At 40.1% G+C, this 19325-nt stretch overlaps 1 protein-coding gene across 2 annotated transcripts in view; it reads right to left on the reverse strand.

Moving 5' to 3' along the window:
- Positions 1 to 2200: 2200 nt before the first annotated feature.
- The window catches only part of rnft2 (ring finger protein, transmembrane 2), a 33818-nt gene continuing 16693 nt past the window's right edge, over positions 2201 to 19325 (reverse strand). For both annotated transcript variants that reach the window (XM_073065470.1, XM_073065471.1), the window contains 5 exons: positions 18719 to 18872; positions 7209 to 7358; positions 6697 to 6762; positions 4112 to 4213; positions 2201 to 3164 (listed from right to left, as the gene is read on the reverse strand). In XM_073065470.1, the coding sequence (XP_072921571.1) occupies positions 3030 to 3164; positions 4112 to 4213; positions 6697 to 6762; positions 7209 to 7358; positions 18719 to 18872 (607 nt within the window). In that variant the 3' untranslated portion in view covers positions 2201 to 3029. The remainder of the gene's footprint in view (positions 3165 to 4111; positions 4214 to 6696; positions 6763 to 7208; positions 7359 to 18718; positions 18873 to 19325) is intronic.

The raw sequence follows: 19325 nt of genomic DNA on the forward strand, positions 1-19325 counted from the left end.
TAACTGGGAGAAACGGGATGAGGGTGGGGGGGCGTGGGAGGGATGAAAGAAAGTGGTAAATTTATGCTGAAAATTCGGCTTAATCGTTTTATTGCTGTTTACCGCTTTTAAAACAGATTGACCTGCATTCTGAAGTGCGAAGTAGTCGTGCGCCGATCACTCAGCGTGGCAATTAGACCTTCCAATATCTTTTAAAAACATACAACTTATTAACTCCAACTCTACTGAAGAATGTCGAGTATCCGCCCTGTAATAGATGCGAATTGAACTGAAATCCACGGAATTAAAATACATAAACTGTCTACTGGAACTGTGAGAACTTCTATTGTTTGATTTCACGCTTGGTTAGTTTTTTTTTACAGAGAACATGACAAATTTGCAGGTATAAATTCCCAAGTGCCTCTAGGGGAGCAATCCGCTACCTGCCCCTAGCATACTTCGAAGGAGATATTTACTTTCATCCTATAACCTGTCACTTCTGTACAAGGAATGAGGAAACGTTTATTAAAACTATATCTTGTGTAGTATTAAACACCATTCCAAGACGTGGAGTCGCAGATGTGCGTAAGAAAGTATTTCAGAAACTTTCGTCATCTTTAAACTGTAGCTAGTTAGTCTCGGAATCTAAAGAGTCCAGAGTATAAATAAGGGAACTTCGCTGCAACATGATCATACCTTTCCTGTAATTTCTGGAAGCCCCGAGGAACATCTACTAAAACAATAGGTCCAGCAACTAAACGGTTAAGAATTACCTTCCAACACAAGCTGAACACGGGGGGAGAGAGATGATGTAAATCCCTCGGAACGCCATGTGACACTTGGAGGCAGCTTTAATTAATAATAGAGCTCCTAACGACGGACGCACTGACTTTTGAGGTTTTCGGTAGTTGCAGTTGGTTAGCAATGTGTCAGCAAGCTGACGATGTGGACAGGACGGCGTGCTTGTGCAGCTCGGACCGGCCTGGCGAACGCTGCTCCGAAGTGCAAGAGGTCGCCCGAAGGTTGAGGATTATAGGGGACCATTTGCAAGAAAGGGCACAGAGCAAAGCCGCCGACAGGATCCACACCAACGTCAGCAACAAGCACCTTTATACCATTTGCACGCTCGTGCATGTCACAGCGCTCTTCATACTCATCAGAAATAAACACCTGTAGGAAGTTTGACACCTGGGATCCGGACTTCAACAGGTAAGAGGAGCCGTCGGCTTTTAAGTCGTCCAAAACTGAGATTAAGCGCAATCAAACCAAAGTACTTTAATTTCCCCCTAAAGTTAACTGACCACTAATGATCTGAGATGTGGAATCCATTTTAATACTAATATTGGTAAATTGTCTTTCCCTTTGGAACTGAATGTTTGAAGCTAGATTTAATCTAATTTTTAAAGAAAGTATCTATGACACTCTCTACAGCTTTGACCTTAATCATCGTCTGGTCATTCTGACTGAAAGACCGATGCGTAGATCCAAAGATCTCGCTTTAAAAAAAAATGACCATCTTAACCAACTCCCGCTTTACCAGTTTCTGTGGCGCCGAGTTAACATTAAAGGAAGTCTTGGGTTTCATTGAGAGAGATGATCTCAGCTGGGCAGTTAAGGCTGATTCTGTTGGCCTGGCCACCACCAACTCTGAGCCGATGGTGAAAATCATCCAGCCTTCCTTTTTGATCCCCAGCCAGTCAGCCCAGCTGCACCGTGTATGTGTGTATGTGTTCTGAGGATACATCGTGCTGAGTTGGGTTGTCTTCCGCCAGCCCACCAACTCAGACTAATCCGCCTCAACTTGAACGGTAAAATATGCCAGTGGAACTCACGCTGCGCGGGCTACCTCCCAAAGAGAGGAAGGGAAAATTAAGGAGAGATGGAAGGGGTGTGTGAAACTTAAGGGCATTTTAGTTCACGGATACTTACTAATGAACTTGTTTATACGAGATATTTTTTGCTCGATTTAACTTCTAAGCTGTTCTAGAACTTAATATATCACTGTGAGGCACTTTCCTAGATCTCTATTCAACGGGAAGGCGCCTGCAGGAATTGTTCTCTTCTGGAAATTATTTCAGATATTACCTGTGTTTCCAAAAACTTCATAAATAATAAGATGCGCTCGAGAGTTAGTTTCGTGAGCTTCCCTGAAGCCATGTTGCATAATATCGAGGCCATGATAGTTATAGAACAAAACTTTTCATAAAACATAAATCTTGCGATAGAATACTTTTATTCAATACGGTAAATACCCCGAAATGAAAGGTTTCTGTTATTTTGCAGGTGGCAGGTGGACTGTCAGTCATTCAATCGACGCAATAAAGGTCGGGGCGTTGCTCTGGAGTGAAACTCAGCCCCAAACTTGGGCCGAACAAACTACTGGAATGCGGAGGAGTGGGACCGAAAAATATTGCACCGCTTACATTTATGAAAACATCAGAGCAATTTTTTAAAAAAACATATGCATGTTTTGAAATGTGGAGTGCAACATTTGTTACAACAATTTTATACCAGTTGAATAGAGTCGTTGATTCTACTGCATGCAACTGTGTGTACAAGTTTTTTTTAAAAAAGAAAGTTGTTCTAGACTCTTACTGTATGTACAATTTAACAATGTTAGTCATGTTTTGAAGCTGCAGTTTCATAGAATGGTACACTTGAACTTTAAAATAAATGTTTTCATAACCAGCAAAGCGCTTTGGGATCTTTTAAATTACCGTAAACGTGATTTGATTGTACGCAAATACGCAATGAAGGTTACTTCTCACAAACCACAGGCATCAAATAGCCGCCTGAAATACTTAACGAAGTAACGGCAAGATTAATATTCAAATACACTAAGAAATGCCTATTGTTTTAAACATGGAAGCAGTGGAATAGCTATTAACACGAGACTTTTAGACATTTACTTGAAGACATAGCAATTTCTTCAAACTAAACTCGATCTCAGCTATTGCGCAGCCAAATTCACGCATATCTCTGGAGCTGCCGAAGGTTTAAGAACTCTCGGCAGTGAGAACCGAGCGCCGACCATCGATCTCACTCGGAATTCAATACACCTGGAAGTGCGCTGAAGTGGTCCCGTCCTTCCAACAGCGTACGGTTTCGGTGACGGAGGTTCGGCACAATGGACAGCTCCTCTCTCGGTCGAACCACAGGCAGGCGCATTCGTCACAGAAGACGTGCTAACATCCGAGCAGCGAAGGAAAAAACAAGCGGGGAGAGAGAGAGGCGGGGAGAGAGAGGGGGAGAAAAAATAAATCAGTAATTCCCATATGACAGGCCGCAGTGGAAGCGCCGCTAACTGTACATAAAGCCACCCATGCCAGGTCGCAAGAAGTCCGCACTCTCGACCACATTTCAACAACCCATTCGCTTTTCAGCGAAGAGATTAGTTTCGGAGCGTCTTGTCAGGGGGTGGGGTGTAAGATCTCAGTTATCTGCCAAGACTTCACATATCTAAGCAGCTCTCGATTACTATTTCCAACGCCTTACAATTGAAATCCTCGTGCTACATATCTAGTCATGTTGCCTTGGAAGCTACACGCGAACACACATCCGCTGTACCTGTAGCTCAGAACTATGTTGCTTACCCACCCAGGGTAACATCCCGTGCCTTTACAGCACATTTGAATTCCCGCAGAACGCATTTTGCAAACTAAAGGCAGACCTCTAATTAACAAAACAACGCTGCGCTGGCAGCACTCAGCAGACCAGTCAGCGGCTGTGGTGAGAAAAAACCTGTTTGTTTTCAGGCCGATGAATCTTATGAAAGGTCATTGAGCTGAAACCTGCCGTGGTTCTCTCTTCCTAACCCGCAGTGTTCCCCTTAGCCCTGTGTTATTAACAAGGATGGGTCTTCGGGGCGTTCCACCCTTTCCAAAATTATAGAGGGAATATTCAGAAAACATCGTCCTGTGTAACGCACCAGTGATCGACAATCAACGGGGCTGTTGCCTAGCGATCTTGTCCACTTCTAATATGCATATCGAATGGTTACCTCGAATAGGGGATTAATGCCATCAAGTTTTATTGAGGGAAATTCTAGATTAGCCTCATAGAGATAATCAAGGGAAAAGTTGGTACACACACACGCACACATTCTCTAAAAGCCTAATTTTCTTTACCATACCTGGCAAATCAGCATCACAGGTTCTCGAAACTCTGCCTGACAGATCGGACAGACATCTCCAGCTTCGCTGCACTGCTGGCTAGTAGCTCGCACACCACAGCTCTGCCAGAGGAGAAGGCAATCGCAATGAGAACCACAGCTTAATATCGCTAATTTCCAATAAAAACATATAGATTGTGTCAATACCAAAGCTTTAATGGACAAAGCTCTCTCCTTCCGGATCTCTCGTGTTTTTTTTTAATATACATTTTTTTTCTCTTCTTAGTGGATTTTGAAAATGTATTTGGGCGGCTGATGATATGAATAAACAGTAAGCCACTATAATGAATATTTTTTTAAAAAATCTTTAAAAAAAATTAGGTGACATAATGTTAACTGTGGTGCTCTAACACCAAGGAGACCCTTTCATAATTTTGAAGTCAGCGCTATGTAATCTGATTAGAATAGAACCCACGTTCAAACCCATAACGTAAACGCTCCTCTGGAATTGAAGATTACATCAGCAGCTGTAAAATGCATACAGCTTTTAGTCTCCAACATCAATTATGCTGTAAAGTTCCACACCTATTTGCAATGATAGCTATTTGACTTGATAGTTTTTTATGCTTTTTTGACTAAATACATTTTTTTTTTGCTTGACCTCACTTTAAATTTATTTTCTTCTAGAATATACCTTTATTTACTACAATCGGAGTCCTTGTAAAGACAGAATAGTGACCTGTTCCCAGGCACTTTGCCAGTTCCATTTTTCATCTCCCCGTAGTCGCTCTGGGGAGATGGTGGCAATTGCTTTACATGAGTGGCTTTCCAGGCCGCTTCTGGGAACATCAAAAGTCAATCACGCAGTAAGAGACTGAAACTGTCAGTGACCAGCCCTGGCAGAGATTGTATATTATTTCTGGGAATCGCTGCAGCACAGAAGGGAGATCATTCGGCCCACAGAGTCCATGCCGGAAAAGGCAATCTCGCCCAGGTCTGCTGTCCTCCAGGATATTAACTCTACCAGCTGGGGTTTTTACAACAATCTGTCAGCTTTCATTGCAGTTGTTACGTTGCCAGCCTCACAAATTACTCGATTTACTGAATTCACTTTCATAATGACATTTGAGCTCCTGACCCTTTGAGTTCCCATTCCAATCCTTTACTCGCTATGTTCCCAGAGACGTATTCACTTGCTCCAAACGGAGCGCAACGTAACTGACCCCAGACTGGGGAAACACACTTTATTCTAGTTTCCTGCAAATCATGTTTCCAAAATACTCTGCTGACACCCTTCCAATTTAGAAGACACTGCCTGTGTCCACTCACTGACCATCAGACTCTGACTGTCCGTTCACTGACCACCAGACTCTACCTATTTCCATTCACTGACCAGACTCTGCCTGTTTATTCACTGATCATCAGACTCTGCCTGTTCCCTTTTACTAACCACCAGAGTCTGCCTGTATCCATTCACTGACAAAGCAGAATCTGCTTGTGTCTCTCAACTCCTTTTGCCTGTGTCCATTCAGACTCTGCCTGTTCCTTTTCACTATCAGACTCTACCTGTACCCGTTCGCTGACGACCAGACTCTGCCCGTCTATTCACTGACCACCAGACTCTACCTGTTCCCATTCACGGACCACCAAACTCTACCTGTTCCCGTTCAGTGACGACCAGACCCTGCCTGTGTCCATTCACTGACAAACCAGACTCTGCCTGTGTCCCTTAACTGACCACTAGACTCTGCCTGTGTCCATTCACTGACCATCGGACTCTGCTTGTGTCCCTTAACTGACTATCAGACCCTGCTTGTGCCCATTCACTGACCATCAAATTCTGCTTGTGTCCATTCACTGACAAACCAGACTCTGCCTGTGTCCCTTAACTGAACACCAAACTCTGCCTGTGTCCACTCACGGACCATCAGACACTGCCTGTGCCCATTCATGGACCATCAGACTCTGCCTGTGTCCATTCACTTAGAAACTGACTGTGGCCATTCACTGACTATCAGACCTTGACTATGTCCATTCTCTGACCAGATTCTGCCTGTGTCCATTCACTAACCATTAGGCCTTGTTTGTGCCCATTCACTGAACATCAGACTCTGTCTGTGTCTATTCACTGGCCATCAGATTCTGCCTGTATCCATTCACTGACCATCATACTCTGCCTGTATCCATTCAGTAACCATCAGACTCTGCCTGTGTCCATTCAGTGACCAGACTCTACTTGTGTCCAACCACTGGCCGTCAGACTCTGCCTGTCTATTCACTGACTATCAGACTCTGTGTCCAATCACTGATCACCAGACTCTGCCTGTGTTCATTCACTGATTTGAAAAGAATGGAACAATTTTAATGAAATGAATTCCCAACACTCAATATTGCTCTGAATTTATTTTTTAAAAAATTTAAAGTTTTTATTTATTTCAATATCTATGGGCAATTCTGGGTCCCTGGTGAGCAAAAAGGGCAGATAATGTGACATGCAGTAAAAAATAAAGGGGAAGTACCTTCGCATACTTCCTTCTCTTCTCTGTGAGAAAGAGCATGTCAGGTGTTGGAAATGTTGCTGCTTTTTTAGATCAAAAATAATTTACCTGTGATTTACACAAGATCTTCAAAGCCTTTCGCAAACCACCTATTCGACCACAGACATCCAAGAACTGCAGCATGTTACAAAAACAGAATATGCTACTGGTCAAAAATAAAATGATGGGTAAACTGTCAAAGCAACACCCAATAAAATGTTATCTAGGTTAATTTTTTGTAACAACATCATTGAGGCAAGTATAAAAACAATATTTACGATCTTGCTACAAGCAATTGGAATTCTGTCTAAACAAGCATCGCAGCATAAATGTTACAAACTTAACATTTTATTCATAAATTTGCAATTATTTACTGAAACCCATTGTTGTTCCATAAAGATTATTTCTGCAGAACAGTTAATATACCGAATACCTTTAGAATACTCAAAAGCTTACAAATCAATTCTTAATTGGTTCCATAAATTATTGTTATAAATACAACAGATCAAAATTAAAAATGATAAACCATTTGCAACCAAGTCAAAAAGGACAACATTTTTGGTTTATTTTGAATTATTCACCTTGCACAGACTATACAGAACAATGAGTATGCCTTCCAATAGATAACTATTAGATGACTGTCCTTCCATGATGCATTTGTACCATAGTTGAATAGGAATCAAGGACCTCAACAACTGGCTCACTTCCTCTATTAGAAGGTAAAGAGATCCCTGCAAAAACATTTTAAAAATAGTTAAGTAACACACAAAATGGTGGAGGAACTCAACCAGTCAGGCAGCATCTATGGATGGGAATAAACAGTTGATGTCTTGGGCTGAGACCCTTCAGCCGGACTGGAAGTGAAGGGAGCAGAAGCCAGAATAAGAAGGTGGGGGGGGGGGGGGGAGGGGAAGGAGTAAAAGCTGGTAGGTGATAGGTGAAACCAGCTTGGGCGGGGGGGGGGGAGGAGGGTGGGTAGGGAAGGGGGGGAATAAAGTAAGAAGTTGGGAGGTGATAGGTGGAAGAGGTAAGAGGCTGGAGAAGAGAGAATCTGATACAAGATGAGAGTGGATCATGGGAGAAAGGGAAGCAAGATGGGTATGAGGGAGTTGATCAGCAGGTGAGAAGAGAAGGGATGAGAGAGGAATGGAAGGAGAAAGGAGAGGGGGGAAAATTAACAGAAGGTAGAGAAATCAATGTTCATGCCATCAGGTTGGAGGATATCCAGATGGAATATGAGGTAGTGCTCCTCTAACTTGAGCTTGGCAGACATGTCAGAATAGGAATGGGAAGTCAAATTGAAATTGGTGGCCAATGAGAGATATTGCCTTTTGCAGTGGATAGAGCGAAGGTGCTCGATAAATCGGTCCCTCAGTCTACATCAGGTCTCACCAACGTAGAGGAGATTGGAGTTAATTAAATTTGAAACATTTTATATTTAATGAAAGGTAGTTATTTCTGCTGTAAAACAAGATAAAATTACCTTATTTATAAAGCAATCAAAACACCATAAATGCTTCAATATCAATGAAGTACTTTTAATAACACACTCAAAATGCTGGTGGAACACAGCAGGCCAGGCAGCATCTATAGGAAGGAGCACTGTCGATGTTTCGGGCTGAGACCCTTCCTCAGGACTAACTGAAAGGAGAGATACTAAGTATTGAAATGCTGTTCCACCAGCATTTTGTTCCACCAGATGTTTGAATTTCCAGCATCTGCAGATTTCCTCGTGTTTGCTCTTAAAAGTACTTTTAATGTAGTCTCTGCTGTAACGTAGGCAAACACAATGGCCAAATTACACGAGGACCCTCAAACATAACATATTGAATGTCAGAATCTTTTTTTAAAAAAAGACAATGGTGCTTAAAGAATAAACATGTGAATAAATTGTTTAGGAAGTTAGGGAAATTTTTATTTAAGAGTACTGTGAGGCATTACTTCAAATCTCTGGATTGGGACTTCAACCCATAACCTTCTAACACAGATATGAGAGTGCATCATTAAGGTAACTCCGACAGACTGACATCAGATTCGTTTGGTTCTGTTCTCAGCTGTCAGAAGATGAATTACTATGAATGATTTCCCATCAAATGACATGCCCCACCACCACAATCTTCATGCCATCATATTAATCACCTATGTACACGCTCCCTTTCAGTACCAATATCCTCAAACAAAGGATCAAATACTATCTGCATGTCACTCTGACATTTCAATTCCATTAGACTCAGCCGACTAACAAGCCTGGTGCTATGTTGCTCACTGCTCAAGTTTAATAAGAAGTCTTGAATGATCTTAAGTTTTCTTTAGTTCAATGTCAACTAAGCATAAGTGTACACTTGTCCATGCCTCACCCCATCTGAGCCTGAAACTCTCTTGCACATCGTTTGGACCTCAAGAATTGATTTCATGGATCTATGCATCACTAGCCCTCACCTTAATTCCAGATAGCTTTGGAATTCTCCCCAAGGACCCTTAGAATTTATACATTTTTATTCCTTTTTAAAAGTGTTTATAAACTTATTTGTTCAACTCTTTTATTTTTCAAAGCCAATATCTTTTCAGCAGCCACTGAAAGATACCTTTCTGTAAGAAGCCGAAAAGAATACAGATGATTTTGTCTTTTCAGATACTGAGGACTTGTTTCGAGAAAGATGGGCTATTTTAAATTTTTACCTAACAGTCAGCCTATTGGCTTTTGATTCATTTATCATCTAAATCTAGAGGCAGGATTCAGGTTTTCCATATCTGACTGTTCGGTCGAAACATTTTCAGGTATAAACACAAATTGCACCAAGAGCAGCTGCATCACAACAGTTGGCATGGAAACCATGGGTTCTTGCAAAGATAGCATGATGTCACTGCAACAAGAATAAAAAGTCACCTGCCTGCAGTCCTTAGACCATGAGTCAAATCTGACACAGCCACATTCACGTGTCATCCTGTTCCCCCTTGCCTGGTGCTGGAGGAGAGACTCTCTACAGTAACACCCAATAAAACGGCACAGATACCTCACGGGACTTGGGGATGAGATCATATAACAAGCTGTCACTCTAATCTTTTGTGCTTTGAACAATTATAATCATTCATAGCTCTGGCATTTTTTTGTGATCTCATATCTCTAGGGAATTGAGTGATGTCAGTTCTGCAGCAGGCAGTCGGGGCAGTTTTCATTTCTGGTTTGTGTAGCTGACAGCTTAGGACAAATATATAACCGCAATTGTTTTAGATCGAACATTCCCATTAACCAGCAGGGCTATCGGTGCTGGTAGCATTTTGCACAGTGAGATTTCAAAAAAGAAGGCAGCTACAGAACCACTTTGTCTCAGATGTACCTTGCATGAAACAGGAGTGAAACAATAATTGCTAAAACCTTGCTGGTTACATAAGGCTAGGTTTTGTTGACATGACCCAAATGACTCATTTTATTTCCAGATGAGGTGTTTAATGCAGACTTGTGTGTGTGTGTGTGGGGGGGGGGGGGGGAGACAACCATCACAGTTCTATTTAAAAATAATGTTGTTGCTACTGCTAGTTGTGCTTCCTTGAGCTTGGAGGATGGGGTAGGTGGGGGGGGGGGGGGGTTGCGGAATGGTATGGGTGCAGAAACTGGCCTGGATTCCTCGTTCCTGATTACTATCCAGTGACCCCTGCTGGATAGCCTGTGTGGGTGACAGGTGCAGAATGGATCTGGCTTGGCTGTGATGGGTCTGACAGTTGAGCTTGTTTGGCACTCATCGACCAGACTCAGACATGAAGAATGGCCACTTGGGCAAAGGACAGGCAGCCTGCCAACACCCCTGGAAACATTCTACATTATAATTAACTAGCCTTGGAGGGAAGAGATAAAGCCGAGGAAAAAGTGGACAAAGAATATAATTTTTTTTGAATTGGTATTTTAAAGAGAATCGTGCAGTTGTTACAGGGAATTTGCTATACGGATACGATTTGATCTATGTTGCTTTTTTATGCGTCACACAAGCCCTGTCAGTATTTCCTTCTCTCTCTCTCTCCCACTACTTATCTAGTTACCCCCTAAATGCATCATATCTTCCTAAAATTAAATTTGAAACTATTTTTCTTTAATACGTGAGTGTGGGGTGATGATATCATCTAGATAAATTGGGCTGGAACAGTCTATGAGCCCAGTGGTGCAAGGGAGCTAAAATTAACCTGGACTATACAATTAAAATCAGAGTACTCCTGATTAATGGGTAGATCTCCATAGGCATCAGCCCTTGCAAGCAAAATCCCTCAATGATGTAATCAGCACTTGTAGTTTAAATAAATATACAGAAAAATAAACTGTGCATTAAAGATAATGGCTTTCAACAAATTTAACAATAAAAAAAACTACGGCAATACTCTCTGGACATGTTTGTACCTTTTTAGAATTGATCTGGTGAGTGGATCTTCTGGTCCTGTTACACAATGGAAATATGCCTGTCATTTACAGGTTCAGTCAAGTGGACCAGCTTGGAAATGCTGCTGGTGTTAGCTGTCTACTGCTGAAGGAATCACCCAGTAGCAGTACTTCTGTGGAAGAGTTTGGGATCCATATGATGGTAGCATTGTACTTGTATTGTAGGGGTTTCTTTAATACCACAATCTTTTTGCACCCAGTGTTTTTAAGTCATCACAATGTAAGTAAAGGGTATATCTTTCCATGATTTAGTGTTCTATACAATTACTTAAATGCATCAGATTTTGACTTTGTGCAATGGGGAGCAGCAAATTGCAATGCTGTTTTACAAAAGTTCTTATTTTTAGTTCCACTGAGATGAAAGGTCAAGTATAAAGATTTGTCACATGCATATCCAAACATACAGTGAAACGAGTCATTTGTGTGAACAACCAACGCAGTCTGAGTATGTGCTGGGAGCAGGCTGCAAGTGCCGCCATACTTCTGGCACGAACGTAGCTCGTCCATGACTTATTAACCCCAACCCATATGTCTTTGGAGTGTGGGAGGAAACCAGAGCACCTGGAGGAAACCACACAGTCACTGGGAGAAGGTATGAACTCCTTATAGACAGCAGTGGGAAAGCATCATACAGTAATCCAAAGCTTCAACAGTTTACTTACACATGTAAATTAACAGGGAAATCCAATTATTTTTATCAAAGAGTAATGAATATGAATTCAGGCACAGTAAGGTAAAAGGATGGGTAATAAAGTTGACAACAATTCACAGCCAGGTTCTACAATATATATCATTGCAAAGCCATTACAAACTTCTTTTTGCATTTTGTAGCACAATGTAACTGTTGGTTCTGAACATGAACTGTGTGCTTTTAAATTATTACTTGTAATGCAAACAATGCTTCAGTATGAGAATAATGACAGGTACAGCACATGTATATGAAATTAAAAACAATCAAATCACAATTTCAAGAAAAAAAAGCCAAAGAGGAGCAGGGCAGACAAATTATATGAGTTTGGTCAATCAGGCATTCTAATGCAGCTGATTTTTAATGTTATTTAAAATGGGGAATTCAATGCTACATATTAGTTGCCCACTTTCAGACTTCCAGATGTTTGGAAAGCAGGTTAAGTATCACAAATATGATCACTTACATTAATTGCTCTCCATCTGCATCCTCATATGAACCCTACTCACATTTCTGCATTTGGTAAAATCTCTTCTGATCAATTTATACCACAATCTCACCTTTGACCCTGCTTTTGTCCCAATGCTGCTGCAGTTCCTGATCAGAGCATCCAAATACTTACCCCATCTTTTGATAACCTCACCTCCAATAAAACCCGGGTTATTCTTTGCCTACATTCCCTTAAATGCAAGGATCTCTGAGACTTGCACAAATTTATTGGCCAACTAATTCAACTACCTATTGCTAGATCTGGGTAGATCACAGAAAGATGCACTGGTTCTGTTCTCAACTGCCAAACAAGTTCAGGATGAATATAGACTTCATAGATACCTTGGCATCTTTTCTCTTCTGCAAATTGCCTTCTTAAGCTCATCTGCCTAGTCTCCACTCTCAATGATATTCAAGGTGCATTAATTTACTCCGAGTAAATATCAGGAATTGAAGCCAGTCTTTTCAGCCTCCATTACAACTTTTATTCCAGACAATCAATTGTTCTTCTGATAATGCTGAAGTAACAGCAAATTGAATTTTTAACTTCACATCTATGTCAACTCAAAGACCACTTACTTCCTTCTTGTAACATTAACTGAATATATATTGCCTTAACTCATCTGCTGTCAAAAATCTCATCCATGCCTTTGTAAACTCTAATCTTGACTAGTTCAATTTGTTCACAGCTGGTGCATCTTGTTCTACTGTGTGTAAACACCCATACTCACACCTAACACCACCAGTTCCCATTCACATCATCCCTGTGCCTGCAGAAGTACACACGTTTGTACATATCTGTTTCACTATTCTCACATCCCTGCATGATATGAGCTCTGGTTATCCTTTTTATCACCTCCAACTTATTAAGGCTAAAGATATAAATGCTCCTCTAACTTTATTCTCTTAATCACCTCAGATTTAGGTTGCTTTACCAATAGTAACCATGCTATCAGTTGTCAAGGCCCCAAACTCTGTAAATCTTTCCCAAAATTGTTCCACTTCTCTCCTCCTTAAAGATGCCATTTAAAATTTCATATATTTATTCAAAACTTTGGTTATCTGTACTTTTATCTCATTACGTGGATTGGTGCCAATTTATTCTGGGTTTGACTCTGCTCATATGGAAGATGCGGATGTTTTATCAAAATAAATGTGTAAAGGCCAAGCTTCTTCCCCTCTGCCATCAGATTTCTGCATAGTCCATGAATCAATGGACATAACCTCACTAGTTTGCTCTCTGTTTGCACTATTCATCTATTTTACATATTCTTATTGTAACTTACAGTGGTTTGTATGTATTGCACAGTTCTGCTGCTACTAAACAACAAATTTCATGACATACTGTATGTTGATAATATCAACCAAAGTTGATGTTAAAAAAATGAAACTTTCATTATGTGAAAGTTATTTCTGTCTGCTCTCCATCACAGTCACGACACGACTTTTGGTTCTGTAAATAACTTCTGTTTCTATTTTCCACAGTCGGTGTTGCACTGGTTTTTTGGGGTAATGAGGGCAATTTTGCTGAGCCAGATGTTTGCAATTTCAGGTTCCAGCTCGGAGTATTAGGCTGGCATTTCAAAGTATATCTGAGAGTGTTCAGTACTAGGGGTGCCATTTGCAGTAGAAATGCCAGATCTAGAGCCCTGTTTGCCTTCTCTAAGAATACCACAGCACTACTCAAAGGGCAGCAGTGGTGCCTAAGTCAGCAATTTTATTCAAGCAGTAATAGTCTTGGAGATGCTGTGGGCAAAATGACTGCTGTTTTCTTGCATTCAAAGTAGTTCCTTGGCTGGAAGGTCTTCAGATAATTTTTTAGACATCGAGTGGAGACCTGATAGAAATTCTAAAAGTATGAAAGGTAATTGAAAGCTAGATAGCCAGGATCTTTCTCTGCACTGTAGAAATATCTAATATTAGAGGGCATAGCTTTAAGGTGTTAGATAGGTTTAAGTTTAATGGGGATGCACAGGGCAAGTTTTTCTTTACACAGAGAGCGGTAGGTGCATGGAAAGTGCTGCGAGGACAGGTTGTTGAAGGAGATACTACAGTGATGTTCAAGAGGCTTATAGATAGGTGCATGGTATGGGCTATGTGCAGGCAGAAGAAATCTGTTTAAGTTGGCATCATGCTTGGCATAGGCATTGTGGCCAAAGGATTTCCTGTGATGTACTGTTCAATGTTCTATGGGAATGTTGTGAATGAAATAAAAATTAAAATCTTTCTTTAAAGATTTTCGAATGCAGATGAGAACTCACATGTCAATGATCCTAATTTAACTAAAATTCACTGATCTCCATGTACTTTTCAAAATACTACATTATACAACATTGCCTCGCCAACAAGGAAGATGAGCTATATAGGGAAGGGTTTGGTAGTTTTAGATTTAATATCTATCCGTGGGGTATGGATGCTGGCAGCAAAGGCGACAGCTATTGTCCCTTCCCTTTGTCCTTGAAAATGTTGTGATGAACTGCCTTCCTGTGCGGGGAAAAAAATTCCCATAGTGTTGTTATTTTTACCTAGTGATGATGAAATACCTTTATTTAGAAAGCACCACTATTGGATGGTAGGCTTGTCATCAATTTAGTTTGGAATGAAACCTCGACTTGGATTTAACATTAAGGAAAAACCATCTGTTTTTTTTTGAAGCAGACCGCTGGGAAATAAATTACAAAAGACAGTGTTGACCATCACGCCTAAAATAATAAAATCAATTAACTTCTAAAAATATACTAGCAACATAGCAAGACCAATCTCAGCTCTGATCTTACTGCTGGTTCCCATGCTACAACTACTTAAATTAAAAAAAATAGATCATATTCCTCATTAACAATTGTCAATACGATTGAGGGAAAGGTGCATAATTTGATGGAGGGAAGAGTACAATAATGAAAATTGAGTTCAGACCTATTAATTAACTTGATGACAGAAAGGGCAAAATCTTCAAGTTTCATCGTAGCACTGACAGAGGTAAATGTATAGCAATGATTGATAACGGAGCAGAGGGCTAATCAGTTGATCCATCCAGGAGAGTAAAAATTCTCATATGACAGCCCATAACACTTTCTCAAATGACATCACAACAGTATCTACAAGAAGTTTTGCTTCCAGCCTAGACCAGTGTGAATTCCCTGTATTACAATATTTACACCTCGCAGGTTGCATCTTACCTTTTCTTCAATGATTCAAGCCATATCTGACACAAGGCTGAGTTTGGTAGCTGTTCACTAGAGTACCTTACTCAGTAGCATCACAAACCTTTGTTCTTCTTCTACTGAATGCCTCATTTAGTCATCAAATACCCCCATTTTGGGAAGTCCTCTCAACCCCTACTGAAGGAAAAGTGTGCAAGTTAGTCATGACAAAGAGGGTTTGTCAGCAGGGAAGCTTTATTTCCAGGACCCACTCTACTAATCAGCGTAGAATCAAATACTACCCAAAGTAAAAGACAGACAGGAACAAAGTTGATGTGGAAAATAATCTTTGCTAGAAAGTGTCAATATCAAAGGCAATAATTTGTTTAGCCCTATTTCATCTAATATCTAGTATGTTCACTCAATCGATCTTGTCAATGGTTCCATTTAATATAAGAGAATGTGCAACCTCAAATACTCTGTAACTCATCTGTCTGGATGTTTTCAATAATTCCCATCACATTCATCTTCCTTTCTTTCCTGTATTCTTCTCTTCAGAAACTTCATCCAAGCTGGTTAGCAGACATCACTAAATCAGCTATATTGCAGGTTAGATCAGTGAAGAAATTAGATAGGTGCTGTGTTTTTCTTTAACAAAAAGCACGTTGCTTTAGTTTCTGCTATGCTATGTACCCATTAAAAACATTTACTTATAAATAACTGGAGGTCAAATTAGTAAATTAAATATGACTATTTATAATGACATGAATCTATAGTTATCATCACAAAATCTTTGAACCCACAGCATACTGAAGGAACAAGAATAAAAGGTCAAGGAAATAATGTCCCAATAGCATCTTGTGGTAATGAGACATGAAAAGATCTTTCAATCTAAATAATAACATCATCCCTCATAAACTGAAGCACAGAAACCACATACATTGCCCATCTAACGAGGTTCAGTAGCTGCTCAAAAAGCAAGAGTCAGTGGTGGTGGTATTGGGTTAAATGACCCAAACTTAGGGGTGATGCCTAAGCAAGATTTATTGTAATTTAACCAGTCATTTCAACAATCCGTCAAGGGCAAAAACTGCAGAAGGGGAGTACAATTTATCTTATGCAGTGGTTAAGTTGCTCATCTGTCTGATGCTTTCTCCCTCTGCCTTAATTTGTCAAATATAGAAAAGGTTAACAAAACCACGCAACCCGTCCAGAACTTATTCTTCCTCAGAAATAAATCTCTTATATGTATTTATGCTATATTTATCTATGAAGATGCACAAGTTGATGTCCATATCAGTATTTATACTATGCTTCGTCCATGTTCAGTTTATTCTGCATGCACAGTAAAATGTTAAATTTATACATTAGCCAATTTGCCATTTTGCTAAAGGATTTGCTTGTAATACTGCAAAAAAAGTTTTTTAAAAAATCAATATTTGTTCATATTATTGTTAAAAGAGTGTCAGATGCCACTTCCCCTTTATGCCACCAGTTATAGGAAGGCATGAAGAAACGCACCATATCTTCTGCTTGGATTACTGCAGATTGGAGAAGTCCTGGATGATCGGGGATAGAAGTAGAGGCGGTCAGGTAAAATCACAAAGGAAGCCAGAAGAGAAATGTTGCGGGTGGCAACAAGGCAAGTGAATAAACAGCAAGTTGCAAGATATGAAGTGGTGTAGAGGAAAAAGAGAGGCATTGGAGCGAATGTTCAAAGATTTTTAAGGGTGGCAGAAAAAGGTGGGTATAAAGGCATATGTTGAAAAGGCTGCTTTCCTTTAATTGGCAAGGCATGAAATACAAGAGCAGGAAGATTACATTGGAACTGTTCACAAAATAGCTAAGCTGAGCTGGAAAACTATCCCAATCAGAAAAGCTGTGATTGCTCTACAAAGATTTTCAAATATCTTGCAAGGACTGAATCGGATAAGCTAGGTTGTTTTCCTTTGGAAAGGGGGAAGTTGTAGGGAAACTTAATGGAGGTGTATAAAATAATGAGGGGATTAGACAAAGGAAGGATCTATTTCCATTGACAGAGGGATCAAAATGCAGGGCTCTTAGATTGAATGTTTTTGATTGAAGAATTAGGGGAGAACTGAGAGACAGAAATCTTGATCAGATTTAAACTATGACCTGCAATGTTATAGACCTTGTGCTGGAAGGGCAGTACTAGGGCAGATAGTTATTTTTTTCCTGATTGTCTCAGACAATGGGCTGGATGCCCCTCTGCTTCATAAATTTTCCATGACTGTAACACTAAATGGGAATCTCGAGTCCACAAGAATGCTGAAGTACATATTTTCCCTAATGGAATGAGCACAGCATATCTCATAATGTGTTGGTCAAGCTGCAGCCATTTTGAAAAGCTTCACGATGCATGTGACAATGTAAAAGCCAAACCACAAATATTGATTAGTGCATCAGCAGCTGACAAACAAATAGGCATTGCAAATTATTATCCTGATGAGTGATCATACAATCCAGGAGCATCAAGCTTGGGCACAGAAGTCATATTACAGTAACCCTCTCCAGAGAATTTAAAACCCATGATCTACACTTTGTAATGTACCTTAAAGTGCATGTTAAAGCAGTATTGTCCCTGGAACCATGCCGGTTTCACACAGTGGCTCAAGGCATATTTCCTGAAGCAGCTGCAGGCCACACATATGATGCCAAAGATCTCAGTTTAGTCATTATGGAGTGTTAAAACTGGAGGAAATGAACTGCGGGTTAAGATGACGAGAAAGTGATTGAGGCTCCTTCTTAAAGATGTTGTGAAGTTGCAAAGGAGGAGGGGTTGTTGGTGGAGATTACAAACATTGAAAGCACTCACCTGGAAGGAGACTCTAATAGCAGCTAATGTATGACTAGCCCCTATAATTAAAGTGGGCATCAAACCTCCCGTTATGCCCTCTTTTGTGGGAAATGTGACAACAAAGTTAGCAAATTACACCTCTGTGTGCCCACAAAAGCTCAACAAAATTTCAGCAGATGTGCCACCAGTTTACGAAGTAATGGAGCAAGTCAGCAATCATTTACAGAAAATGAAAAACATTTTTCTTTTACAGAAAAGCTATTCTGTATTTTGCCTGAAAACTTTGCATTTTGCTGTAACAGTCCGGGGCCAAGTCTACATAGGAATCATTATTTATGGTTATTCGGTTGAGAATCAATAGTATCAACATGGGAAGTTCCTCTGCTCAATTAACATAACACAAACTTCTTTTAACCTATTCTTTGGAAATGAGAACATTTAAAATTTAATTAGAAATGTATAAGATTAAAGCATCATTGACAAGAGAATAACCTTTGTACAGGAATGAACAGAAAGTGGGACCAACATACCCTCGACTTGAAAGCTAAGATAATTCTGGGCAGAATGAGGATCAAACACTTGAAACCAATTGTGATGTACTTCAGGACAAAGTCTGTGATTCCTGCAATCCAAAGCAAATCAAAGAAATCCATGCTTTCCACACTAGTCTTCAGAAATATCAAACTGTGAATAGAAACAAAGCACAGGGGCACATATAAAATATTTGGAATATGTATGCAAATACCATTATACCTAATAATGTGGATAATTTAGCAACAAAGGGCATAAGTCACAAGTAAACTTATAGGAAATATTAAGTACAACAATTTGTGCACTGATAATTCAAGTGAATAATAAAAATCGAAAGAGGAGGAAGGAAGAGCAGCATATTTTTTAATGTAAAATAACACCCTCAATCTGCCATTGAGAGGATAGTTCAGCAGGGAAATCCCCCACCGCCAAAAACCACTGGTGCTGACACAAGACATGTCTCACCAAATGAGAACTTATTGAAAGATTCTGAAGATACTCAATTACATTCTGGGATAATCAGTTTTCAAGTATTTACAATACTACAGAGGAAGATTATTACTTTCTGTACAGGGCAAGAACTTAAAAAGCACAGTTGGAATACAT

The sequence above is a fragment of the Hemitrygon akajei genome, chromosome 14 (genome assembly GCF_048418815.1).
Source record: "Hemitrygon akajei chromosome 14, sHemAka1.3, whole genome shotgun sequence".
NCBI lineage: Eukaryota > Metazoa > Chordata > Chondrichthyes > Myliobatiformes > Dasyatidae > Hemitrygon > Hemitrygon akajei.